This window comes from Scomber scombrus, chromosome 19 (assembly GCF_963691925.1).
Source record: "Scomber scombrus chromosome 19, fScoSco1.1, whole genome shotgun sequence".
Taxonomy (NCBI): domain Eukaryota; kingdom Metazoa; phylum Chordata; class Actinopteri; order Scombriformes; family Scombridae; genus Scomber; species Scomber scombrus.
Window position 1 is genome coordinate 6,992,621 of NC_084988.1, and position 27,939 is coordinate 7,020,559.

At 38.2% G+C, this 27,939-nt stretch overlaps 1 protein-coding gene across 1 annotated transcript; it reads left to right on the forward strand.

Annotated features, from left to right (window-relative positions):
* Positions 1–1,302: 1,302 nt before the first annotated feature.
* Positions 1,303–27,344, forward strand: si:ch73-242m19.1 (uncharacterized). The gene is made up of 42 exons (XM_062440835.1): positions 1,303–1,462; positions 3,140–3,192; positions 3,359–3,469; positions 4,496–4,697; positions 6,295–6,446; positions 6,539–6,691; positions 7,113–7,214; positions 7,498–7,672; positions 8,378–8,541; positions 8,684–8,887; positions 9,032–9,364; positions 9,621–9,821; positions 9,960–10,081; positions 10,175–10,403; positions 10,488–10,690; positions 11,579–11,731; positions 12,538–12,631; positions 12,732–12,812; positions 12,924–13,042; positions 13,139–13,250; positions 13,337–13,386; positions 13,510–13,686; positions 14,690–14,807; positions 15,014–15,194; positions 15,843–15,981; positions 16,404–16,557; positions 16,686–16,781; positions 17,503–17,667; positions 17,809–18,041; positions 19,144–19,282; positions 19,363–19,483; positions 19,576–19,685; positions 20,736–20,885; positions 21,609–21,776; positions 22,039–22,191; positions 22,337–22,471; positions 23,136–23,288; positions 24,333–24,542; positions 25,580–25,700; positions 25,903–25,965; positions 26,238–26,452; positions 27,291–27,344. The coding sequence occupies exons 1-42, from the start codon at positions 1,303–1,305 to the stop codon at positions 27,342–27,344; spliced, it is 6,228 nt and encodes a 2,075-aa protein (XP_062296819.1).
* The last annotated feature ends 595 nt before the right edge of the window (positions 27,345–27,939 follow it).

Here is a 27,939-nt window from a genome sequence, read left to right on the forward strand (position 1 = left end):
AATAAATCTACATCAGCAGAGTTTTTGTAGGAACACCAGGATGATTTTTTATTTTTTTTTATTTAAATTTTTATGGCATTTTCAGTGAATTTGTCTTCTCACTAAATTGACCATTTCAGAACAGAAATATTGGTTTTATTTATTTAATTTCTCCTCCTTTGTTTTCCACATGTTAAGTGGGTCAGAGTTGTGTAAAAGCACTTTTTTCCCTTTTTGTTTTGAGTGGTCTGTGTTCAACCTCGCTTACATTTTTGCCCCCTCAATCGGGTATTGATCAGACAAATGGACAAATGATGCCTGACATTGTGTCCACCATTAGAGTTATTGAGGAGATCTACGCTGTTACGTCCAGATGAATATAACTGACATTGATTTGAGGGAAATATTGAATCCCATTAGCTTCGCTTTTGATTTAACAGAAACGTATTCTGCACAATCGTGCTTCCAAATATGATTTTTGTAGCTTCACGTGGATGATTTAACGTTAAAACTACAGAAAAATGACTTGAAGCTTTGTTATTTTCTGCATTCATTTTGAGTAACACTCACTGCCAATATCCATACTTCATTTCTTCCTATTGCTCCTACAAAAAATGAGTTCAAGTTGACATTGCCAGTTGTAATTCCAATTTCTCTCTTGGTTGTATCAGAGATGGTGCATGTAAATAAAGCTTAAAGAACCACTGAATATCTGGAGGGTTTTTTATATACCTTTTTTATTTCTGTCCCTAGAGGAATTGCAAAGCTGCAGACTTGACTCTGCAGGCACCGTGGAGGTGATTTGCTATTGGATAATCACATCATGAGCTAAGAACCAATCACACACTGTATCCAAGAAGAATGGACCCACTGAGATTAAGTCAAGGTTTCTGAATGCAGGATGCATGACTGGTGAGGTACGTGCTGCTCAAGGACTGATGCGCTGTGCATAATGTATTACTCACAAACTATATTACAATTGATAGTCGTTGTGGTAAGTGTCTAAAAAGCCCAACAGCGTTGACATCATATAATCCTGACGAAAGGAAGACTCCAGTGAAACGTTAGAGCCCTCTACAGATCAGATGTAGACATTGTCTCTGTCCTCATGAGTGAGAGGAAATGGGCAGAGGAAGCCTGGCTGCTGGGTGTTCATCTCCATGGATACGCCACAACAAGTCAGTAAGAGGGCAGAGATTTTGCAGGACTGAAGGAGTATTTTTTTTAATGTTTGAAATGTTGGAGACCTAACTTGAAGTGTTTTGGATCTCAGTTTGTTATTGTTTTTTTTATTTTATCCTGAATGAAGAGAAGGTCTGCAATATGTGTGCTGCCTACAGAGTTTCCTCTTCTGTTAAAGTGGAGCAGATGGAGGCAGAGTTGCTGCGTCAGCTCACATCACTCAGGGCGGAAATTGAGGAGAATGGATTTCCCCTGGGAGCAGTGCCCTCCAAATCTTACAGGTGTGGAGGCTTGGCTGATGGTACTCATTGTTTTATGTGCACTCTTGGGTCAGAACATAGCTGTGAATAATTTCAAGGTGTCTAGATTGCCAGGTAGGTTGAAGTTAAGGTGCTAATCCACTCAAAGATGTGACATTTGAACTTCACTGTGCAGAACGATGTATGTGCAGAGTTGACACTAGAGGACTGTTTTCACATTCATCTGCTGGAGGAAGAATGTTTATCTGAGTTTATCAAAAGTCTGTGTTTAAAATGTGTATTTATGAGCATAATTTATGACATCACAACTACTATGGAAACTAATCCTAATCCAATATGCAACTTGCACAAGTGTGATGTGAAAACTTGGAGTGAATGAAGTAGGAGGAAGAAGTGGGATCTTGTGTTCAACAGCTAAACTTTTGAAATGTTCCCATATATATTGATGATTGATTTTTCAGTTAAGAAATAGATGTATCATAATTTAAAGATATTTTATGGAAAGACTGTATCATATACAAATTATTATTCCAAACAGAGTGCAGGTCTGAAGGGAATTTTAATGTTAATGTCTATATTTCCAGATCGATGGGACTTAAATCAGGCAAGTGATTTATTCCCAATAAAAATCTGAAGATGAAATAATTTTTGCTCCATTTAGTCTTATCTGGCACCGATATGCCTGCAGATGTTTTTTTTTTTTTTTTTTTTTTTTTTTTTTTTACAATAGTACTGACTTACTTATATGGATGTTAGCCCACCTCTTATTTCTGTCCAGACTTGCAATATCTCAACAATTAATTGATGTGATTTTGTAGATATGATCTCCTGACTGTTTATCTAGCACCACAATGAGGTTCTCCAAACTTAATTGATTGATTGACATTTGTAGTTTTGAGTGAAATATCTTGAAAACATTAGATACATTTACTGCAGATATTCAAGGTCCCTTTAAAGGATAAATGCCAATGATTTTGGTATGTTTGAAACGGTCTTCGTCAACCTGAGACATCTAGCATTGCGAGAATGTTAACAGACTGATATCAGCATTTAACTTAAAGCATGTCAACAAACTTTATGAGCTTATGTCAACAAACTTTTTTTTTTGTAATTCACTTTTTATTGCTTTTTAACAGCGCAACAATGACCAACATGAACAATGGCTAGACAGAAACAACAACAGAATTCCTGACATAAAATATATAAATAAATAAAAAACAAAAAAACAAAAAACAAAACTACACACAACCAAAAAAAACAGTGTAAAAAAAATAAATCTACATTTTCATCAAAAAATCGTTCATTTTCAGAATCTCTCTCTCGTCTCCTTCACTCTCACAGTTACCACCTCACATCCTTATGTTATCAGACATTTCTCATATGCCAACAAACTTAAGCATTGCTTATGTCATATGTTTAAAATGGCCCTTTATTGCTAAATTCATTCACACCCTTTCTTACAGCTTTACTTGATGGTAGCTTAATATCAGCTAATTTTAGCAAACTATAGCTATATTTTGCTTTATAACTGACATTACTGAGTCAGTACGCTAACTTTTCTACTTGCAACTGTACACTACGATTTAGCATTTACCATTATTTGATTATGTGAATTTGAATTTGTGACCACATAAAGACACCTTGTTTAAATACTGTTTTGCCCATATGAGCCTTTATTAATTTTGAGCTTTATTTCAGTTCTGTTCCACTTCCAAAAGACATTTCTTTCTTCCGTTTGGAGAGGGAGCAGACTCTAAGAAGAGGACTTCAGGTGAGACTGAAATTATTATTATTTTAATATCAAGGACAGTCTGGGGGCTATGGAAAATTAATTTGCCGATTTCTAGGTCATGAAAACCTTTAGAGTCCACCCTGGATAACATGTAATGGTGATTTAAAACAAAACTCTTGACTAGATACTCTCCCCTGTGTTGTAGGTGGCTGAAACTTTACCTGTTCAGTCTCAGTCTGACGTCATGCACAGAGAGCTGGAGAGCTGCTTGAGTTTGGAGTACACACCTGATAGTCTGCCTCCTCTGCTGCACCAGGTGAGGACAGCACAAATGCTAAGCCCAACAGAAGAAAATAAAAAAGATTTCATATGTCGTAAAGCAGAGCGGAAATGAAAGACAAAGGAGCGTGATTGAAACCAATTTTCCTCCCTGTAATTTTTTTTCTGCAGTTCTACACAGACAGATCATATCATTTGGCTCAAATGAAATATCTGCTCATGCTGAGATGGAGGAGATTTTGCCACCACACCAGCATAATCGAGAAGCTTTATCCTCATTACAAGGTGACAACGTCTACATGAAAAGACGACCGAAGCCTAATTATAACAATACATCAAAAATGACGCATCAAAGCCCATTTAGACAGGAGGTTTTCACATTCACCCTGAAGCTCATTTTCTGCTACTGCAGGGGGGGTTGAGATTTTCTGTGGAGACAGACCTTAATGAAAATTGGTGAATTAGAAATAGAAAAAAAGAAGGTGCTTCCATGATAAATCTATGGTGTGATAAGATTAAATATATGCATTTATTCTGCGTGAAGACAAGACAAAGAAACTGGCATAACTTGACTTAGGACACACACAAATATACAAAAACAGTAGCATAGCATTACATATATTAAAACAATGCCTTGATGATATTACCACTGGGGGAAAAAAGCAATTTATTCTTAATTCTTGATAAAAATAAACAAACAAACAGCTAAAGTAGCTTTTATTTTGTGTTGCCTCTATGAATATGAAACTTGCTGTAATAAAACTAGGATTAACTGCAAGATATTAGCCTTCATATATACTATTGACGTCAAGGTAACTGAAAAAAACCTGTTTAAACAAAAGAAATCACCTCAACACGCTGTATTAAGCTTTCTTATCTCATCTGCAAATATGTTAATATACAAAAAAAGCCCCAAGAAGAAGCAAATCTTATGAAAGGGTTCCTTCTTTTGCAAATAATGAGTGAAAAATGAATGAAGTTATCATCTTTTTATTGGCCTCTCACATGTGATTTTCCAGCTGTCTCATCTTCACCTGATCATATTAGCGATTGTTTTCCTCAGGATCAGATGTCACATTTGACGAGCGAGTACGAGGACGCTGTTCAGAGAGCTCGCAGGCTGTCGGCGAGCAGAGAGAAGATCCTGACCGGCAGAGGAAACCCCGGCAGGCTGCTGACTCAGGATGATGCGGTCATTTACGTGCGGTGGCTCGTCTGCCATCTGCACTCTGTTCAAAACATTCACAACTTTCTGAGGGTAAAGGGTTCATACTTGAGCTGTGCTGTAATGCATTAGGTTTTATTTCCTATGCTTTCCTCCTCTAAATGTGTGTTGTCATAATTGCATGTTTAAGTCGTTTTTCATTAACAAAGTGATTTAACAGGTGCTGCACTATATACCAACTTGTGAAAGGAAAAGCAAAGATTCCCAGCCAACCGTCACAAAGGAGACTTTACATCAGACTCAACATGCTGACGGTAATAGAAAATAAAAAACATATGTATCAAGATTGTTATAAAGGATTATTTCACCATTCTGTCCTTCTTTCCTTCTTGATGTCTTTAGTATCAGAGTTAAAGGATGGGTTCACAATATTTAAAGTCTGTCTCAAAACAACAGTCTGGTGTCCATATGAACAGTGAAAGAGGTTTTCCTCTCTGTAATCATTCCTCCTGTTCATACTGACTATTAAAAGATCCCCTTAAAATGTGCTTTGAGTGCAAATGATGGGGGGCAAAATCCAGAGTGTGTCCACACAGTCATTTAAAAGTAGATGTGAAGCTTATATGAGGCTTCAACAGTCTGAATTAGTCATCTCAAGTTGATATCTGCCACATTTATAGTCTTTTTAGCATCAACTTCCCTCTTTTTGTTTCCCTGTTGAGCTATGGTGGAAGTATAGAAACAAAAAAAGTGAAACTGCACTAAAAAGACTGTAACATTAAAGATATCTACTTGATTTGACTCATTTGTACGACTGAAGCTTTTATATTAGCTTCAAAAAAACATTTAAATACATTTATTTCACAGAAGGAGGACTGGATTATGAAGGGATCTTCTAATGGTCAGTATGAACAGGAGGAATGATTACAGCAAGAAGAAAGCAAGAAGAACATGTTTCAATGTGAATTTGTGCTCTTGACTGTTGTTTTAGGACAGAGTTGCAAAATTGTGAACCCGTACTTTAAGGTCACGATGTCGTCAAATCGAATACAGTTTATTCCAACTGAAGCATGAATGTTCTCTGCAGATATCTTGGCAATCTGTTCATTATGTAATCAGATGTTGGAATAATGACATTTTGGCCTGGAGGCTTCACAAAGTTGCTGAAAGGAAAGAGTTTCAGTCGGTCTCTGGTGACCATGAATCTTTTAGATTTTGATATTTCTTGTGTGCAAGGGGAAATTTTGGCCTGATGTTTGTGCTAAAGGAAAGATCAGGAGGTCACCAAACTCAAAAACCCCCTGAGTCATCCTCTGAATGAATATTCACAAATCATTTCTGGAAACTCTTTTCATCTTTTTAAGAGAGCTTGTCTTGAAGCAAAAAGACTGTCAAGCCAACATTTTTGCCTGACAGTGGTGCAAGATTAAAGGTCAGAGTAAAATAATTTGAAATGATCCTCCTACGTCCTACAAAAGTATTGGAAGGACACACTGAACAACACTGAGTGCTGCTGCTGTTGGCAAAGCAAAAAGTAAAGAAAGAACTTGATGCATCTACAAAAGCAGCCTGTTGTGTAAAATATGAATATGTAAAATGGGGGAAAAGCAAGAAAGACATGTTTCAACATAAGTAGAATATAGTGCACAGCTTTAAGAGCAGATAAACAGTGTACCATTGATTATATTTAACTGCAGGAGTGTCAGTGCCGGCTAAAGATTTCCCTCTGCACACTGTTCACCTGGAGGAGTTTCTACCTGAACTTCAGTCCTTGATCACCTACTTCCACCTGTCATACGACGTCGGAAAGATCCGGACCACTGCAGATGAGATGGAGTTATTCAGCATTGTAATGTATTTATGCTTGTGATGCTATGGGTCAAGATATACACTTAGTTTTTAGCTCAAAGTTAGAATGAATCGTTGCTGCTGTCTGTGCAGGTGTGGAGGGAGTTCAGAACGATCTTCAGACAACAAGAGCAGATGAAAACCTTTCCTCAGTACGATTGCACGGATGTCAAAGAGAGCCAGTGGGGGAGGAAGAGTGCGAGTATGGCTCTGAAGAAGGAGGCCAGCTGGATCCCCTTCATCCAGGTTTGAGTTAATACATTTTTAAAAAAACTGGGTCAAAAAGTCTCTCCACAAACTTTGTTTTATCATTTGTTTTATCAGTTTCCTCAAGGCCAGATGGTTCAGGTTTTAAGAGAGTAACTAAGTGCATCAGTGGCTCTTTATAATATAATCAGTGCTGCTCTGATGCTGCAAATCCCAATTATCTTTTCCTCCCTGGATGATAAACAAATTCTATTCAAATTCTTCCCTCAAGTGCTTTTTAATTCTGGTCAAAGAACTTTTGAATCCGCCCCAATTTTTAAAGTGCTTTCTCAATCACTATTTCTATCTATTTCAAGTTGTATGAGCATGTCTTTGTCTTTGTCTTTGTACTATACGTGTGCAGCGTTTTTGGCTGAGTGGGAAGACGGTGAATATTGATTGTTTGGATTCTGTCCTGTAGGTGAAGCCCAGACTGGATCCTTGTCAGCAGAAGCTTGTCACAAAACTGAAGGAAAAGAAAAGTGTGGATGAGTTGCTGAAGATGCACAGCAGGTTTCTTCAGGTAACAATGATTTAGCTCTGAATTTGAAATGTATCCTTTAGAGTGTGAGTCAGATGGGTTTGCTTTTATTTCTGTGTGGAGTTTCAAAGTTTCCATGATTGTACATTAGTGTAAGTCAGAGAGTGTTGAAAACTAATTGCTTTAATGTGCTTCATTTATCAGATTAATGGAGCTAAATAGATAAAACTGCATCAGTGAAATGATTAGCTGAATTTATCGACTGCTACAAGTATTTTATAACAAATACAAGACATAATTTACATCATATTTTGTGTCTCATCAGGTTCCTGATTTGCTCCATGTGGCTGCGACTCTAAAAGAACATGCTGCTTATATCGCCAACTTTCAATCTGCACCGACATCATCAGTCTCACACAGCAGTGAAACAAAACAGCAAAAGATCTCCGAGATCTGGACGAGGATTTACAACGCTGACAGTCAGCACTGCACTCAGGCACGTATCATCCTGTTTTGTGCTTAAAGAGGTGGGAAAAACTCCCGGTGTTGCTTGTGTTGGAGGATATGACATTAAACGTGACATTTTTCTGGTTAGGAAACACACAACCATTCATCCAGATCAAGAGACAGAAGAGGACGAGATAAAAAGAGTTTGAAGGGTCAAATCTCAGGCACAACAAATAAAAGGTGTGTAAGCTCGATGCAAAAAAATATGATTGCTAAAAAATGGCTAAAACATTTTACACTGATATTTACACTCCCTGAAGGATGAATCCTACAGACTTTGGTGATTTCCAGACTTTTTCTTGTGACCATGAAGTTGACATTTGTGGTTCAGAATAAAATATCTCTACAACCATTTGAAGGATCACTGTGAAATTAACTACAGATGTAAAACTTTCCATTAGAATAAATTATAATAACTTTGGTGACTCCCTTACTTTTTCTTTAGTGCCAACAGCAGGTCAAAATGTCAACTTCCAGATGGATTACTTTGAAATTTTGTACAGATATTCATATTCAAGTTACAATACGTGCAATAAATCAAAAGGTAAATGAGCAGTTTTGCTTTTTGAGTCAGTCCTCAGATTTGGTGTTTGCTGAACTCTTGATTAAATTGTGAAAAAACCGCCATCCGCCATTTTTCACTCACCTTTGATACTCACACTTACACACTTACACTGAGGTATCTCATAACGTCACAGCTGCCTCTGCTCCCTTTATGAAACACAGCTACTCTTTGGAGGACAGCCTGCAGCTTCTGGGTCTGAATGATTGTCCAGAGGAAGGAACGTCAGATCCCATTATAACCAGAGGAGCTTACCTGTCCCTGATTTACCTGCGTCATCTTAAGCTCAGACAGATACAGGTGAGCTAAACAATGGCACATTCTGATCTGAATTTCTCAATCAAAATATCATCAGTAGAGAAAATGATAAATATTTTTGCTGATCAGTGGTTAGGAATATTCTCATCCTCTAAATATTTATCTTAATTTTTCCTCTCCACAGCGTTCCTCTCTTGGGATGCTAAACTACATGCGCTCCGTGGAGAGGACTTTGACCTTTGACCTGGCAGGTCTGCAGCTGGAGGATCGAGAGCTGTGCAGAACAGCAGAGGAAACAGGCTGGATGAATGCAGCTAGAGGAGGAAGAGGGGAAACAGGAGGTCTTGGCTCGCTGCAGTACAGCCACAACACTCCTGTTGACTACAAGGTACGGACAACTCAAGGTGTATGGCAGCTAGTTTTTTAAAATGTCATCCTCTTTGAATGTGCAAAAGCTTCTTAAAAACTTTAAAAGCTTTTTATGGTCTTTTCTGTATGTGTGTACTCTATCTATGACTTCTTAAATGTCTAGGTCCATTGCTCAGAGTTCATGGAGTTTGCTGAGGTGGAGAATCTTCATGATTTCTACAGAACAGAGAAGCATTTCATCCACACTCAGGACCAGAGAGGGTTTTACATCGTGTACGACGCTGCGCTGAGGGACCTGGAGGAGCTGGAGAACGAGCTTCTTCTAGTCGGCTCACATTTCATCCAGAGAAACAAGATAAAGCAAACAGGAATCGCTGAGAGAGCCTCCACCTCGACACCTGACCTCCGCTTCTGGGCCGGGACTGATGTCGATCGTGTTGCAGTGCTTCTCGACTTGTGGACATGTGAGACTGAATTTTTGGAGAGCAAAGTACAGGTACAGTGACAAAAATGAAGATTATAGATGTGATCATTTGCTTACTTACATTTCCTTACTTGCATTTACCAGATAAAATGTTCATTATACACATAGATTGTGGTTTTATTGAATTTTAATATACCAAATCTGAGATACATTATTTTTTCTTTTTATTTATGCCTCTCAACTGGAAAATGTTTTACATTTCAAAGCCAGAAATCTCCATCCATCAATCTTCACATGCTATAATATTGTTTTTTTTCTTGTTGCCCAGCTCATGAACTGTTACTATGAGGCCTACCAGCATGCAGCAGGGGCTGAGGAGAGGTTTGCGTTGGCTCGAGTTATCACTGACATCATGCACAGTCGGCCACATCTGGACCTGAACCAGGATTATTTTGTTCAGGCTTACAGAGCCGAGATTAGTTGTCTGCAAAGCCACCAGCAGCTGATCAAAGATGTTCTGGACAATCAGGTAAAAGATCTTAACGAAGCCTTCAGAAACCCTTCTAGCATTGTTTTATTGTGTAATAGGATTTAGGGTGCATGAATATGTGTAAAAAATAATATTTAAATGTAATACATAAATACATGCTGTTGTTTGTCTCATTAGATTGAAAAACAGCGTCAGTACCTTCAACGCATCTGGAGAAACGACAGCAAAGACCCCGCTCATGACTATGGCCTTCCACCAAACTACGTTCCCAAACATCTGGTCTCACTTGGTGGCAGCAGGTAAGTAAATACAGTTTGTGTGTAGCATCATTTTATGTCCTTGAAATGTTTAATTTCTGCATATTTCCCTCCTTGTGTCCCATTTCTGTGTAGCCCTGCACTGATGAATGTATACCTTCTGGAGGTTCATCCATCCCTCTCCCTGGTTTCTGCAGTCTATCACGGTTTAGTCCGGGCTCACAATGAGCTCTGTGAGCTGCACCGAGCCACCGGCGTCACTGACAAACTCATCCTGCGACAGAAGCTCCTGCAGCTAGCTCTGCAGAGCTGGGACAGCCTGGCTTCACCCGGAGACTACTACAGCTCTCAAATACAGAAAGATGTAGGTTTGTTCTTTCTCATGCATACATATTAATTCATTTACCTAAAGAAAACTGAATTCTGGTTTCTTTTTCTCCACTTTAAGCTGTTCTCAGATGTTTTCTTTGATGACCCGATTTTGGTCCAGAAGGTGGGCCTGTCATTAGTAAGATGTGCTGAGGAGAAGGACATGAAGCAGGGAAAAGAGAAACAATCGTACGCTGTGGAAACTTTTTCCAAGCTGCTGGAGCTCATAACCATCCGCCACCGTCTGCTGGAGTCAGCCTCGGAGACTGCACATCTGGCACAGTAAAGATAACACTCGCACCAGAAGAATATTCTGCAAAGTGATTTTTTAATTAACCTTTATTTAACCAGAAAAATCCTGAGATTCAAAATCCCCTTTTCAAGAGTGACTTGGCCATGATACAGTCAAACACACGTAAAATAAAATAGACAAAATATGTCACAAATTAGACAGAAATGTGATTATAAAATCTATGATATGAATATGTATTACAATCAAATGAAGGATTTGACTCCTGATATAGTACCTTAAAACAACCCAAAAGCTGTAAGTGCTGGTTTGTGAGCCCCAACCAACAACTTAGAATAAAAGTTCATGTACAGTAGCTTAAAATTGAATATGCTATCTGATCATTTTATTTCAATAACATATGTTTAAATGATGAATAAATGTAGTAAATAATAGACCTTAAATCCATTTTTAAAAAGACTTTTAAATCTTATTGTTGTTATTATATTTCCTTATGTCCATTCCTATTATATTCAGTTTCACCTTTGTCTTCTGTGCCATGATTACAGTTTCCATTTTGTCCACAACTTAATTTAAAGACACGTGTTGCACTAAATGAGATCTAATGAGATCTAACCAACAGTGCGGTAACATGAACTCTCCCAGGCTGGCCGTCTCTTTCATTGCTGCGAGCTGAGACAATAAAAACCTGTCTAACCTCCCTCCACATATTCACTATAACATTGACCACAGAGCATCATCAGGAGAAGTGGATCTGCTGCAATATAATTAAACATTTCATTCATTGGTTATAATTTACTTTAAAAGTATTCAGGTGTCACAAAACCTCAAATTGTCTCCCCATGTTGCTCTGGTAACATTACTGTACATTTGTTGAAATTCAATGTCAGCGTCATGTAACGTTCAATAATTCTTTGCAGGTTGTACAGAAATGTGGCTTCAGAGCTCGGCTTTGATGAGTTCCACCTTTACATGCGGCCGGTGCCGTTTGAGGTCGCTGAGCGGAAAGACCGAGCAGAGCAGAGGCCTGTTTTTATCACAGCGCTACTGGAGGATGACAGCTCTGTAGACAGGTGAATAACTGCAGCATTATTCTATTATTAAGTCCCAAAAAAGTCCCTCAGTCAACATTACTGATGCTTGAAGAGGAAAGTTATCTTTTTTTTCGTGAAGTTAGGCATCTTGCTACATAGTGATGACACCTTTTTTTGTAATATGATTAGGTATGTCCCCCAGTGATACAAGATAATGACAATTAATTAATATTGAAATTAGTTCAAGTAAATCAATTACAATATTTACAGCACGGATTTAAATGATTACAGTATACTGTGGTCATTTTAAATTTATAGAAAAATGTATAGAAAAATAAATAAATGAATTGATTGATGATATTTCATATTTCAAAGTCTACTTGTTGTATGCCATAGATCCATATCTTTTTTGAGGTTTCCAACTTCCTCAAGAGCATCAAGCATCAAAGCATTTCAAAATGAAATACAATAAAAAAATGAGAAGGGAAAAAAAAACATACAGGGCCTTATTCAACCACTTGGACCATTTTTACCACATTTTAGTCTGGTTTACAGCAAAAACAGACGTGTCAGTGATTAATACGTTTTTTTTTTAACCGCTCTACTATCACTGCGGCCAGTTTGTGGCTCTTAGCAGAGCACTGAGGCTGACCATCAAACAGTCGTATCTGCAACACAATCTTCACTAATATAAAACAAATGTCAGGGTTTGTCTTACAGGCAAACATGTGCATGTTTTTCCCCTCTTAGCCCTGCCTTAACCATGTGTGCTGTTTTATTCCTGCTTTTCTACAAGAGCATTGAAGTATGTTTGAAAGGGAATTAAAGTGCACTGTCTGCTGCAGGTTCACCCCGTCTCACCTGCCTCTGAGCATCCAGGAACTGGACGAGAATCAGATCGGGAGGTTTAGCTTCAGCTCAGAGGAGGCAGTTGTTCACGTATGTTATTTGACGATGAATAAATGACCAAATGAACAAATGAACTTGTAAATCACCCTACTTTTCACTGATTTTATTTCCCTTTCTTATCCCTTTGTAGCTTCTAAGCAAACAGAGTATCGAGAACCTCCAGGTGACTCTGGCCTGTCAGGTTACACAGAAGAATGCATTGATAAGTGCTGTGAAACTGGCTTGTCTTTGCTATTGGGCAGAAGAGGTGTGTATCAATACATGAATGAACTGCTGGTCTAATATTGCAGTATGGTTATTTCATATTGTTTCTCATTCTCAGGGTGAAGAAAACTTTCATTTTGATGAACATATTACAACAGGATTGGACTCCAAACCCGAAAGCGACGCTGACAACCTGCAGGACAAATCTAACTCTTCTCTCTCGAAAAGCTCCAAGAGGTAATTTTTCCGACTGAAGAACAAATTACACTGCTGATGATTAATAGTGCTTTTGTGCTGGCTCTTTAATAAACAGAGCCTTGTTTGTTACTGCAGGCTGATGGAAGCCTTTGTGTCCATCCAGCTGGAAAAAGTGGGTCTGCGTGACGAGATGCTGAATTCATTTATGAAGAAGAAACAGGCCGTGGGGGGTCTTATAAAAACCCCAGTGAGTTGCACACACTGGTAGGCTGAGCAGGATGATAAATGCGATTGGCTGCCCGTGAAGTAAAATTAATTTCTCTCACACTGCAGGATGAAGCAGCAAAGATCAAAAGGAGGCTCATAATCGACTTTCTCGAGAAGTATGTCCCTAAAAAAACAACTGCATTCCTCTTGTTACAAGACAAGACAAACCTGTCTCATATTAGTTCAACTGTGGTCTTTAATATTCAAGGAAAACACTTTGTCTGCCCATTTTTCCACAGATTCAGCACACAGATATCTCAGCATTGTGTGAGAGCGCAGATTGTCGCATATAACTACAGTCTAACCTTCCTTTTGGACGACATACCCTCCATTCGTCAGTCCCACTTCATGAGAGGTCAAGTCAGCGATCCGAAAGTTATTCTGGATTTAGGAGCTGATCTTCGTCCAGACCCGAGGTAGAAACAGTCTAATTTAATAGGTTATCATGCAGTATCAAGTTTAGGATATATTTTAGATAAAACATGGGCCAGAATTTTGAAAATATTTGAAATAGAGTAGGGTACAAAAGTCTGAGTGAATAGAAAAGTGGTGGACTTTGGACCGCACTGTATGTACTGTACTGTGTATTGCATGTGCATGTGATGTTATTTTACAGTTTTGAAAATATTTTTTCAATTTAAAGAAACCGAAAATTTAAGTAGAAGTCAAATGAAGGATATAATCAAAAATAGGATGGCAAGGAGAGCCAAAAGGTTGTTTTTTTCCCGCTCTATGTAAAGTATCCTTGGGTTGCAGGAAAGGTGCTTAAAATTAAATGAAGTATTATTATCATTAAAAAAGTATTTGCATCTTCTACTACACTGCATAGCTTTACCACATTGTAAATACTCCAGTATGATTTAAAGTCATGCATTCAAAAAAAATATGTAAGTCTCAGTAGCAAAATATACTTAATAATTCACATATGCACTAAGACTCCAAAAGAGGTAGAGTCTAGTAATGACTCTGTTAATGCAATAAGGTTGTTCTGTTCAGTCTGTCTCATACTTTATTGAACTCCTTACATCCCAAACATCCTCCCCTCTTCTTTTTTTGTCCTTTTCAGTGTGTATACATGTTTAATAAACGGGATAAATGTCAAGGCAGATGGAAACTTCATAAAGAAAAATTAATTTTAAAAAAGTACTGTGTTTTATGGACTGATGAGGTTAAAATAACATATAAAAGTTAAAAAAGGCCCCTGTGAATGTCATACTGTGATATATTATGGGTTTATTACCAGTGATGCATTCATGTGTAAGTGGCATTTTACTGCTGTAGTACATTGTTGGGTGATTTAATTTTATAAGCTTATTTTATGTTTTGTGTATAAAATTTTAATTCTTAAAGTAACTAGTTACTACAAAGTTATATCGTGTTTTTCAACCAAGAGGCTAATCGAGCATTTCTCCCAAACAGGACCTTTCAACGTCGGCCGCGTCAGTTGTTGTCAGCAGACGGCAAAACTCTCCTCAACCCGTGGTTCATCCCTCACTTCACTGAAGTGCTTCATATGTTCAAAACATTGGAGGTTTCGGTGAGACACTTGAACACATCACTAAGACTATTGATACTGCAGTACAACAGGGGATAAGTTTAACAGTTTTTATCAAGACCATGACTAAGAATAAAGGCAGTGGTTTAATGATGGTGGGGAACATAGTTCAATTTATCAACTAATATGAATGTTGTGGTGGCGTTTAGTGTCAATATGTTTGTCTAGTTTTGTTATTCTGATTTCAGGCCTGTGCTGCAGCTCTCCATCAGACTCTGCGGATAGTCTCAGCCCTTCATGACATCATTTATTACCTGGTCAGTTTCTCCAGACTGGGAAACGCAGACCACACCAGTAGCTGGAGGAGGAGAGGACAGGAGGCTTCAGGTTCACATCTCGCAGCTGACTGGGGAGGCACTGAAGGCATCGGTAGGCTGATCTTGACAAACCAAGCATCAAACCTGCTCATATGGAGATACTGGAGATTTTGATTCATTGTATTTATTGAATAGCAGGAACGATGGACAATAAATAAGATTTTATGACCTGATAGTATATTTCTCAAAGTTTAGAAAGACACCAAATATGCCCAGCAGTATCACAGGAAATGATTTACAAAATATCCATAAGACTCTCAGTGAATATTTCCATTTGATGTAATAGTGAAGCACGCTGTCTCAGGTTTGAATTAGGGTTGTTGTGATATACCGGTTTTGTCAATAACTGTGATATTTAAAAATGAAAAAATGGCATCATTTTAATAACATGCATATTGATAATATTGTGTAAATAATCCAGCGCGTCCTAAATAAGTTGCATAACTTTCTCCATCTCCCTACACTCATAATAATGTAATTCATTTGCTACAAAAGAGTCAAAAAACACAACAACAAAAGTTAAAGTTGATTTGACTGATATCATTTTTTCTTCTTAAACTTTTGCAAAATTATTGCAATAATATCTTTATCATCAATTCTTCTGGCTTCAATAATTGTATAGTAAAAATCTGATATTGTGACAAATCAGTCACATTAATCTCACTACATTTGTGTCGTGTCCTCTCTGGTTGCTGAGCAGAAGCAGAGCTGCTGGAGATCCAGCGTCAGGTCGACCGTCTGTCTGATCCCAGGAGCCCAGAGTCTGTCGGTCGTCTTCTGCAGCTGCGTCGGCAGGTCGTCTTCCTGCAGTTTGATGCTGCTGTGAGGCACCTGATCAGGTGAGAGCTGGACAGCGTATCTGAGGAGGTTACACCTGGTCTTGTTGCAAGTGCTGTTGCTTATCTGTCTCCTGGCTCCCTTTTGATGTGACTTTTTTCCACTTATCCTTCAAAAAGAGACATTTTTCTGAGCGCTAGTGCACAAAAAACTGTCTTAGTTAAAACAAATTTAAAAGAAAAAGATTCATATGGGTCCAAAGTTAGTGATAATTTCATGTTGTCCCTTTTCCTTCTTGCTTAAAGAAACGTATCGTCCTTTCATTGACCTTTATACAGGGAAAAACAAAGTGGGGAGATCAACACTGGTTTGTTGTATTTAAGTATAAGTTGTTAGGTTGTTAGTTTGGACAGATGAAAAACAGTTTGAACACATATTCATATTGCATAAAATATTTAAAAAACTCATATTTTCCTGTGCTCAGGGAGGCGTTCCTCTCCTCTGGTGACATCGCTTCTTACCAGACTGTGAGTGACAACATGGTAGCTGCCCTCCCTCTGCTGAGCGACAGCATCCAGACTGACGTGTTCAGTCTCACGCTGCCTGTTCCTCGACCTCTGGAGACCAAAGGCTGTCAGGTTGGTTTTGGTGCCATCCTGTCAGAAATGATCCTATCAGCGTTAAATGTGAGAAAGCGTCTGTCAACATGAGGGCAAATCACATCTCATCACATTTAATTTGGTCTCATGTTGTTTTTTCTCTGCAGGCACAGACGTTGTATCCATGGAGAAGTTTTATTATGTGTCAGGGTTTGCTCCCGCTGAATGTCTGGGACGTCCCACCCGTCGAGCACTGCATGCAGGTTCACTGTCTATCTAATATGTTATTTAAAATGTTTGGTCAGTCTTGGTGATGCAACTCGGCCTTTTTGGTCCAAGGCAGGAGGTCTCTGCTGGCTCCACTAGTGTTAAATTTGCTTGGATATCAGAAGAATTATTTTTTAGTGGCCCCATAAGCTAAAATCTCTGCTCGTATGCTACAGATATCCCAAAATGAACATGTAGATTTTAATGAAATAAATACAAAATTATGCTCCCAAGAGGTTAGACCCTTTCTATTTGTGATACTAGCACCACACTCAGGACAAATGGTCAACTTTGCACAAGTTGCAAGTCATTATCTAAGAGAAAGATTCCTGTGAAACTTGCTGAGCTTTTTCATCTTCTCAAGAGGATAATCTTTTTTTATTTTAAGTGCTCAACAACCTTTATTTTTAGTGCAAGCTCCAGGACCAACATTGCATTTTAAGCCTTGCTACTGACAAGGCTGAAAAAACAGCAAAATCATCAGTATGTTTGATATTTTTTCATTATAGTCTTGTTTTATTACTTGTTGTATTATTACTTTTTGTTCTCAAATTGATTTCACATGTTCAGCTTCAAATTTAGTGTTACCTAAAACATGGACTTCATCCATTGGAAGTAGAGAGAAGAACACCTCGTACTAATCTTGCATAAAAATAGGACTTTTTGTCTAATGGAGACCATAAACAGATAATAGAGCAGAGTTGTGTTTTTCTGCAGCTGTGTCTGAGCGGTCTGAGTGATCGCAGCAGGCTGCAGGCCAACGCAGCAATGCTCGGCGTGTCCCTGCTCATGGAGGACGTCCTGAACAGTGGAAGAGAGGCAGAGCCTGTCCGTCTCCATGGCAACAGAGATGACCTTCCACATGATGGAAAACCTAATGAAGTAAAAAAAAAAAAGAAAGAAAGATGGGCTGTTTATAAGTTGCAATGAACGCTTAAATAGACAGACTGGACTGCTAGGATCATCTGTAAAATACCAACTTGTCACGTCATGTTAACTGCTGTATGTTTGTGTTCATAACAGGGGCCTAAAAGCTGCTTAGAAGCTGAAGAAGAAGAAGAAAAGGAAGAGAAGAAGAGGACAGACTCAGACTCTGCTTCTCCTCAGGATCCAATCAGAGTCCAGTCTGTGCTGAGAGGTTTCCTCCTGCTGACGAAGCAGCTTCAGGTCTTTAAGGAGAGCTGGGCTCAAAGACGTCTGTGTGTTGAGACGTTCAGTACGACCGGTCTGTACCAACAGTTTGTGAAACTCTACAGGTACTGCAAGAGGGTCGGAGACAGCAGGATTTTATTACACTTAGTTTGTTTGGCTTTTGTTGATAAATATTAAGTATATATAAAATATTAAATACAAGCCACTCAGTATTCTACTACAGAGTAATTTTATTTACTTGGTTTATTTTTTCGTCTCTGAATAAAATTGCTTAGGAAACATTGAATCAGTGACTTTATTTTGATGGAATATAGTCCTATTTTAAATACAGTACACTACGCTGCAATGATAAGTCTATTAGATAATTGACATAAAATTAATTGCCAACTATTTTGATAATCAGTTCATCATGTTGAGCCACTTTTTAAGAAAAAATACACACATTCTCTTGTTCCAGCTCCTCAATGTAAATATTTTCTGATTTCTTTAATGTTCTCTGATAGTAAATAAAATAAAATAAGACTTTGGGAAACAGTGATTGACATTTTTCACCATTCTCTAACATTTCATAGAGCAAACATCTAATCAATTTATGGAGAAAATAATCATCAGATTGATTGATAATGAAAATAATTGTCAGTTGCAGGTCTAGTACACTACCTAATAACACTTTCACCACAAGGTCCATTAAGCAGCTGCTCTGGAGCTTTCCATCATACTATGTGATCTTCATCAGCAGATGTAGCTTCTAGTTGTCATGGACTTGAAATTTCTTAAATTTATTTTTGTCTGAGCACTTTAAGGGCTTTAATTTGTCCCTTTAGTGCCAAAAAAGGAAATCTGAACATCTTCAATTTATGTTGATGGTGTTTTCTCTTTTTTTATGAAAACAATTTCAAGTGCTTAGAAATAAATTCAAACATTTTCTAGTTCATTACAACTGGACAAACTCTCATAATCTGTTGATGAAGACCATGTAATAGGATTTTTTGATTTACTATTTTCATCACAAATGTCAATGATTTCGCTGATTAATTAACATTTCATTTAGAAAAAGCCACTCTAATTAAAATAAAATGACTTTTTGGTTTTCTATGTACAAGCAACAGAACAGTTACTGAAAGGACCTTATGATAAGATTATTTTTTAGAATATTTTGAGATCAACACTACTTTCATTTATAATTTTTATTATTTTATTTTACAGAGCTGAAATCTTCTACCCCAGTATGAGAGCTCTGGCTTTAAAACTGGGTAAAGAGCGCGACTATGAGGTCTTAATTTCTGGGAGCCAGTCTCTCCTGCCCCCTCCTGGAGCTTCAGAGGTTGAAGTGAAAGCCTGGCAGGTACAGCGCACGCACTAACTGCACAAAATATTGTCTTTTGTCATCATAAGAAGATGAAAAGTACTCTGTCTTTGTCTCAGCTTCACAGACTGCTGGAGAGCACAGAGTGTGACATGATCAGAGCGGTGCAGAGGAGGATCAGCAGAGAGATGACCCTGGTTGTTTCAGAGCGAACGCGACAAGACACAGGCCTCCCCACAGGTTCCCCAAATAACAGAGTCTACCTTTAAACACTGGTTTAGCACAAAAAAAGGAAACTCACAATTTAAAAAAATTATCCCTTGTGTGTTCAGAGCTGTGGAAAAAATCTCCAGTGAAGTTCAGTGTGTCTCCTGAGCGACCGCAGATTGTGGAGTTGTTTATTCAGCAGCTGATGGAGGGAGCTGAAGAAGCTGAGGGACAGGTGAGGAACAGACCTGATCTATCTACAAATAACTCCCAGTAACATGCTGTAACTTTATACTGCAACATGAAAAAAAAGGTTTCTGATTACAGATGTTTGTAGAAAATTATAGAATTACTTCTGGAAACTCAGAAGTCAATTTAAACACAATGAAATACTTCAAATACTTAGATGGAGACAAATTATTTTTCCTTATTTTGTCACCCTTTCTTATCTTAATACCTCAAATATATATAAATGTAGAAAACACTGCTGATGAAAGGATTAGACATGGATTACTTTTATGGTGAGGTAACTAATAACTGTAATAAAATGCATTTCTAAGAAAATCTGATCATTCCTGTACACTTCTAGTTTTGCTGAGCTCAGTGTGACGGCCTCAGAGCATGTTGCTTTTGTTCCTGTGGTGTGTGTTTGACCCTGTTTACACCTGACATTTAACTGAGACACATTGCCGTTCACGGCTATCTCTTTAAGCGGCTCCAGCTGATCACTTGTGTCCAGATTTCATTGCTGCCTATGTCACTTCTGCTAGAAGGTCAAAGGGCTTCGCTTACCGTTATAACATTTTGTTATACATGTTTTTAGTGCGGGCTTAAGAGCTGAGAGCTAAAAGAAAAATGTTTCAAGAACTAATACACATGTACCAGTTATTCTAGCAAGATGACTCCAGCTGTGTACATTTTTGCCCCTTTTTTCAACCATAGTGTTGCTTTTACCAAAACAACCGGATGGTCCTGCCCTGATGACATATTGTTACCTCCTTTACACTACAAATGTATGGACCTGCTCTATGTGAAAAGTCCGAGCCTTGTTTGTTTTTTTGTGTTACCCTTTTTGGTTTTGTTTAACACTTTAAACCTCACAACACACTTTCAAACATCACTGATACTAACTTTAACACCACACTTCACTTATTATTGTTATTTACTTTAATAAAGTTTGGTCACATCATAGCTCATAGCACGATATCATGAAGGGAAAAAGAGCATCACTGTGTTTATTTACAAATGATTCAGATGTTTACACCCTGTATGTTTCCTCTTTCAGCTGAGGGTCTCTGTGGATCATCTGCAGCAGTGTCTGACTCACCTCGGCTGTTCTGTGACGGAGCGAGAACGTCGCAGCTTCCTGCTTTACTCGCAGTTTTATGAACAGATCCTGCAGCAGCAGACTCAGCTTCTCTACCAGAGAGAACAGGTACACGTTCACATTATCAACTCTTCAAGCAATCAAAATCACACAGTACAGGATGTTTCATTGGTTATTTATGGAGAGTTTATTTAAATGCTTTGGCAAAGTTTTGAAGCAAGTGTACAACTACATTGATTAATCTAGTGCAGGATGAGTCACCGGGTGTTTTTAGCAGCACATCTGAACATTTTAATAGATTTTTGGCTTCCAGCTGAATGACGACTGTACTCTTCTACAGCGTGTTGAATGATTTAATGTGAGTTTGTCCTCTGTTTTATTTTAACTTCAGGATTTAAAGAATTGTAACGACTCTCAGGCAAGCAACTGTCACAAAGAGGTAAATACTCATTTCAGGTTTATCACTCACTTTTTTCACATCTTTTTTTTTTGGCCAGACAGCAGCTCAACATAGAAATTTAACAGGAGTTCATGGCTCTAATGATGGTAATGTCAGAGGGAGGTACAGATGAGTGACAAGTTGTCTGTATCTGGATTATCATCAAATTCTGTACAAATAATCATGGTCCCAAGAGCATGTATCATAATGAATATTTAAATCTCCTGACTTTTCATTTGTTTACACCATCAAATCATTTTCCAACAGTTAAATTCATCGCCTCCCTATAAAATGTATCACTGAATTTGTTTCTGCCACTTTTTTTATTATTATTAAGGCCAATTAACAACTGTGACCAAACAATATTCCTGTGCTGTGTGTCTGCTCCTCAGGTGTCTGTTTTATGTCGTGAGATGATTTTGGAGATCTCAGCGCTGCAGGCTCGAGTCTCTCAGCTGGAAGAAGAGAAGAGATCTTTAGAACAGAACCTCAGTCTCAAATTCAAAGAACGCTACGACTCTTTGGTCCGACAGCTCTTCTCCACCTGCATCCAGCTCAAGGTGCAAACTTTTACCTAATTTCTTATTTTAGTGACAATTTATTTTACAGGTCGCTCAATGGAAGGTCAAGGAATTTGCTGGTATTTAATTGTTTTATACCCAGGAAATGGGTATAAAACTGTAGGGCAAAGCGTTATCATTTTTCTTTCTGTGAGTTCATGCATGAAATAGCTGCAATGGTTACATTTCTAGATGTATTTCCACTTTGAATGTTGAGCTAGTTCAAACTTTGATTTATTTTTCCTCTGTGTTTGTATCTCAGGCCGAGCTTGATGAGCAGCACCGGCAGATGGAGCACGATGTGAGTGTGATGGTGAACAGCGTAAGAAGAGAAGGAATGGACAGAATTATCAGGCTGAGGAAGAAGAACAGCTGCAACAAAGACAACGATGAACTCAAACTCAAGCAGTTAAAGGTACAGAAAGAGAGACTGTGCAAGAATCTGGATTAATAAAAAAGACTGGCATCTATGTTTGGATGATTATAAAAGAGGAAAAAATGCATTATTTATCTGCATTTGGGTATTTTGAAACTTACCACGTTCATACTTGTTTTTTTAGAAAGAAGAAGTCCACGAGTTGAACCTGGAGAACATCCGGCTGACTGCTCTGCTCTGTAAACTGAAGGCTCTGAGCCGCTGGAGGCAGACGGTCGACGAGGGGAAACTTCACCGACAGCTGCTTCAAACTCAGCAGGTCAGGAGGAGAATGAAGAAACAGTCAATGTTCAGAAATCAAATTGATCCCCTGCAGGAGGGCAGCGAGGGAAAAGCAAATATGTTGAGTGAAGAGGAATGACAGGAACCAAAAACTCATGTTTGGTCTCACGTTTAGTTTTAACCAGTTTTATTTTGCTTTATCTCTGCTGTGAAGATCCAAATATCACTTATAGGTCAAATCTGACACAAAAATTTTAAAGTGGTGCAGTTAAATATGTTTAACCAATCGATTAAAACAAGTGTTTGTCTGGATCATTCAAAATATTCATCTTACACTCTGATTTATCTGTTTTTAAAGGATCTTTTTAACATTTTGACTTCTTTTCTTATTTTCTTTCTTACAACACTTAAAATAATTTATCTAATTCACAGTTTATCTCACAACATTTTCTTTTTTCCTTGTTACTTATATAATGATGAGAATATGACTTTTCTTTTTAGCTTGGCTGTAAAAAAAAAAAAAAAGTAAAAAATAAATAAATAATCAAATGATTGGATGAAAAACGTCAAGCATTATTTTTTGTCATTTCTGATGTCCTAACGTAATTTTACTTGCTATTTATACATATTTATGTTTTCAGTTGTACTTTTCACTCTGAATTGTAGACATTATTTAGACATGATATATCTTTTATGTCTAGAGGGAGATCTGCAGTCATACCGAGGCCCTCAGAGTGAAGATGACATCAGAGGAGGAGGTGCTTCACCTGCAGGAGGAGCTGGACGCCGCCCAGCAGGCGTTGACCTGCTCTCAGGCCGAGTGCAGCAACACCAAGAAGATGCTCAGCAGAAAGGTACGTTAACAGAAAATAAAAAATGACCTCAGTCATTCATATATGTTAATGTATGTACTGTATACAACATCTATTTATTCATTGTACTCCTAAAACTGACTGTGGAGAAATGTTTCTTGACTTTAAAGGTACAATCCCTTCTTTTTTGTATCTCAGCTGTGAACTGTGTTATGTTCTTAAAACAGCTGAAAGTAAAAATTTGGAGGTTTATTAGATTTTTAAAAAGTAAAATACAGTTTTTTATGCTATCTAATCATGCAGGCACAAACCCCTTTGTGTCACTGCTGTTCAAAGCCATCCATTTTAAATAAAACCTCAATCGTGGCCTTTTAAAAGAGCAGATTAAATTAATTACACTTTGGTACACTCATTTAAGGAGAGCCATTATTTCCTATTTTACAGCCAGGAAAAAAGAGGCACTAAGAGACAAACTTGATCTTGAAAAGCAGGTAAAATATTATCCCTCAGCAACTCTGCTCAACATAACAGAAGCCACTTCATCACCTCTGAACACAAAAAGCAGAGGACAGAAGCGTCCTCAAGGCTGGACATGCAAGGAGACTGTATGAACGCTTGGCAGCAGAGAAATTATAATTAAATGATATTTTTCCACTAAAAGACGATGTCAGGAGAAACTATAATGATAGAAAAACTTGAGTAGAGGTAAAGAAAAACCTCCACGAAAATCTTCATACCTCCAATTTACCTCACCCATGCACCTTCAAAAGTAACCTGAGGTGTTAAAAGTGCAATAAGAAATGATGTACGTGAATAAATAATATGTTATGATATTTTGTATTAGTAATCACAGCTCAGTATTTTGGTGCAGTAATCCCAGCTCAGCCAGAGTTGTAAACGTGACTGTGTGCAATTGTCACATTAGTTTTGGGGGTTTTTTTGGGCCTCCTGAAGGGAGCATGAAGGCATCGACAATGACGTTTTAAATGGTCATAATGGCAAAAACTGGAAGGTTTTAAATAACGATTAACCTGCCAAACACAGCCTGAGTGTCTTCACCAAACACCCACTGACGTTTGCTCGTAGACGGAGGAGCTCCAGGTGGTTCGGCATCAGTCTGCGCAGGTGGCCCGCAGCAGGCAGGAGCTGGACAGCTATCGAGTGCAGAACCTGGAACAAATGAAGGTCGACGTGGAGGACAGAGAGAGACAGCTCAGAACGCTCAGCGGGCAGCTGGACAGAGGCAGCAAGATGAACCAGTTACAGAGGCAACGCAGCGCCAAAGAGATCCGACAGGTCTGTGAATGATCTTCAGTAGATTAATGTGCTACAGAACAATAGTTACAGATCACTGTACAGTACCAGTTAAAAGTTTGGACACACCTTCCCGTTCACTTCAATGAGAGAGTGTGTCCATATTATTGACTGGTTCTGTATCATACTTATCATCACTGCTGTATCTTAAAACTTAAATACCCTCTTTCATCTTCTTGTAATGCATTTCATACATAAGTCGATGGGTTTAAAAAGGTTTATTTAGCTAAAGAAGTTTTAAAAATCCATAAATAAACAACTTAATCAGGGCATCCTTGTGGTCTAATGGTTAAGGTGTATAACACATAACCATACAAGTCCTGGGTTTGATTCCACTTGGAGATCTTTGCTCTCTTCCTACATTTTGTTTGTATCTTTACTCCAAATTGTTTAATAAAGGGCAAAAATGAAACACTTAACCGTTAAATTAATTCAGCTTAGAGATGCACAGACTTTATGATCCATGTCACATTCGGTTTAGTCTTCCAAAATGCAGACAGAAAAGTTATAAAAACTAATTTGTTCCATCTGCCATTAAGTGTTTAAACAGTACACAATGTGCAGTATTTTACTGGTTTCCTTGGTCTTATAATGTGTCTTTAAATGTATGTAAATATATGTATGACTGGAAGGTGAGCCCAAGAAATATTTCCAAATAAAGTATATTTTATCTTGTCTTGAATTACCAAAACTGAAGATACTTAGTTTTCCAAACTGTGAATTTTAATCAAAAAACATTAAAAAAAAGACTTTTTTTCTGTGTATGGAATAACAAGGATGCTCATTAGTTTGAGTTTCTGCTCCCAAGATGGCTTTCAGCCAAAAATAATAAAGTTGATTTGTTTTTTTAATGACTTATTTAAAAAGAACCTATGGGGAACAATGTATCTTTGTTTCTACCATGTTCTCACTTTCATTAGGACACCAGACCACTTAAACTACAAAAAGGGGCCGCAAACAAACTTTAAGGTCAAGTAATAAAAAGATAATCAGAACTTACTTGTACTGTTTGGATCCAGGTGAGGGGACAGCTGCAGCAGGAGCGCAGCCTCAAGCAGGAGGCCTTTCAGCAGGTGGATAAGCTGCAGAACCAGGTGAGCGACATGGGGGCAGCTTTCTCCAGGTGCACCTCTACAGCAGGTGAGCGTCTCACACACACACACACCCACACACACACACACACACTCACCAACAGAAATGTGACAGAGCGTGCTCGTGCCTGTCTGGATACTGAACCATCCACTGTGTCCTATCTGAGTTTCTCCATTTGCTTCAGATAACTGGACTTAACATTTCACTCCAAGGTCTATTTCTCTCTGTCTCTCTTTGTGTTTTATTACAGGGCATAGCCGGACTTATTACACGCTGTCAGTCAGCAGATTGAGCACTAGAAGTCTCTCAGCAGGTACCGCACCGACCACAGCGTCGCAGTCTTACCTTCATCTCAGAGCAGTGAAGTGATAATCTGAACAGAAATCACACACTTTGATTCATAGCCGCTCATGCGCTTCAGATGTTAAATCAAAGCTTCATCAGATCATCCAGATACTCCAAACTTTTCATGATGACATTTGTTACATTCTACGTTATAGATTGTATTCTCGTCCCCTCCACCCCCCGCCTCCCCACCGTGGAGGTGCGGAGCAGTAAAGTCTCTCTGTTCTATTTCTGTCTCAGGTCTACAAAGAGCCAGTCAGCAGCAGTCCGCCCTGCAGCTCGGCAGCCTCACAAGCGACGCCAAGCTTTGGGACTTTGCTGCAGAGCCAAGACACCGCAAAGCAGAAGCAGCCGGGAGCCGCTCTAACGCAAGGATGGACAGACCCAAAGTAACGAGAGAGCCTTCGAAAAGTACTAAAGATAAAAACCAGGAAGAGGGTATCAAAAAACTCAAGGTATACAAGACACACAGCAATAATGTGAATAAACTCTCTACTGTATCTCTGCAAGTAGAGACCATATATTGACATAAAAGCACAGTTTGTTGTGTTAAAATTGTGTTTTTCATTAATTTGAGTGCCTCTTTGTGTTTGGTATTTAGATCATCTAATTATCTATTAATCATCCATTACTAATTTAACACAAAAATCTCCCCATCTGGTCCATTGAGTCGCTGTTCTGTTGCTTTCAATCATATCACATGATTATCAGCTGATGAGTCGTCCGTGACCGGTTAACGAGGAAATCTCCCTTTTTTTCCTTCTTTTTTTTAATTCGATTTTTCTTGAATTACATCCAAAAATTTTAACGGCTATAATTTCCATGACAACATAGCAAACTCCTGCTGATGACAATCATGTGGAAATGATGGAAAGCCCCAGAAAAATGTACTAAATGGACCTTTTTGAGTGAGATCATTTTGTCATCAGCTTTTTCTGAGGTCAAGAATTAAATTTGATGCTTTAACAACATAACTGATGATTATTAAGATTACAGCTTGTCTGCAAATATTTTAAAATGCACTATTAGTCACCTCTTAAATATTGTCTACAAATTGTTACTGTGATCTGCTGATATATACTGACTTTTATCATTAAGCCATCCAGAAACATTAAGCAGCACACACACACACTACCTTTTCACATAAAAACCTTATAATAACCTTTTATAAGATATAAACTGTATATATGTATTATACTGTACATGTTTAACAGAGGGAGTTAAACCTCTGTAACTCTGCTTTTGGATAAATATGTATTCAACCGTTTTAAAAAGTATTTTTTGTTCTTTCAGGATTCGTCTCGTCTGCGTATTCTGACTGTTGAGACTACGTTGCCGGAACTGTGAGAAGCAGCCTCGGGGGTCTCACCAGTAAATCACCCCTCAGCATTTTGTGAAGTGACACCAGCTTGTTGAGCAAGTTTGACTGTTAGCTGCTGGCTCACATGCAGCGTGCTGTGTGGTGTTACTGCTGAGCTGATGTGCTGTCCAAGCTTCAATTCTACTGTGTTTTACAGCAGTGTGTAACCAAAGTCTTATTTATGATATTTCCAAAGTTGAGACATAAACTTATGACAAACTTCTTTTTTTTTTTTTAAACAAGGCATTTTATTGTCCAGTATATTCAGAGACTATTTTATAACATCATCAACCACTGTCATACTCTGTACATGTGTGTCCTCCCTTTAAAACTCAGTGTAGCTCTGTTACACTGCTTTGGTCCATATTTCATGCTCATATACAATGTAAATTCTTATTTCTATCCATTAATAATAAAAAGTTGTAAACTGGTCTTAAACATTGTCCTGGATTTGATCAAGAAATATTTTAAGGCCATGTCATATATTTAGGAAACCTCTACAAATTGCATACGTATTATTTTACTGCTGACCATTTCCAACAACGTATTAAAGGCTCTTAAATTGATAAATGCATTTCTCTC

Bases quoted from the DNA above. Each gene is read 5' to 3' on its own strand.
- si:ch73-242m19.1 (XM_062440835.1), top strand. From the start codon at position 1,303: ATGTGTGCTGCCTACAGAGTTTCCTCTTCTGTTAAAGTGGAGCAGATG. The intron at 3,193-3,358 runs GTGAGACTGAAA...CCTGTGTTGTAG, and splicing joins CTCTAAGAAGAGGACTTCAG to GTGGCTGAAACTTTACCTGT. The intron at 8,542-8,683 runs GTGAGCTAAACA...TCCTCTCCACAG, and splicing joins TTAAGCTCAGACAGATACAG to CGTTCCTCTCTTGGGATGCT.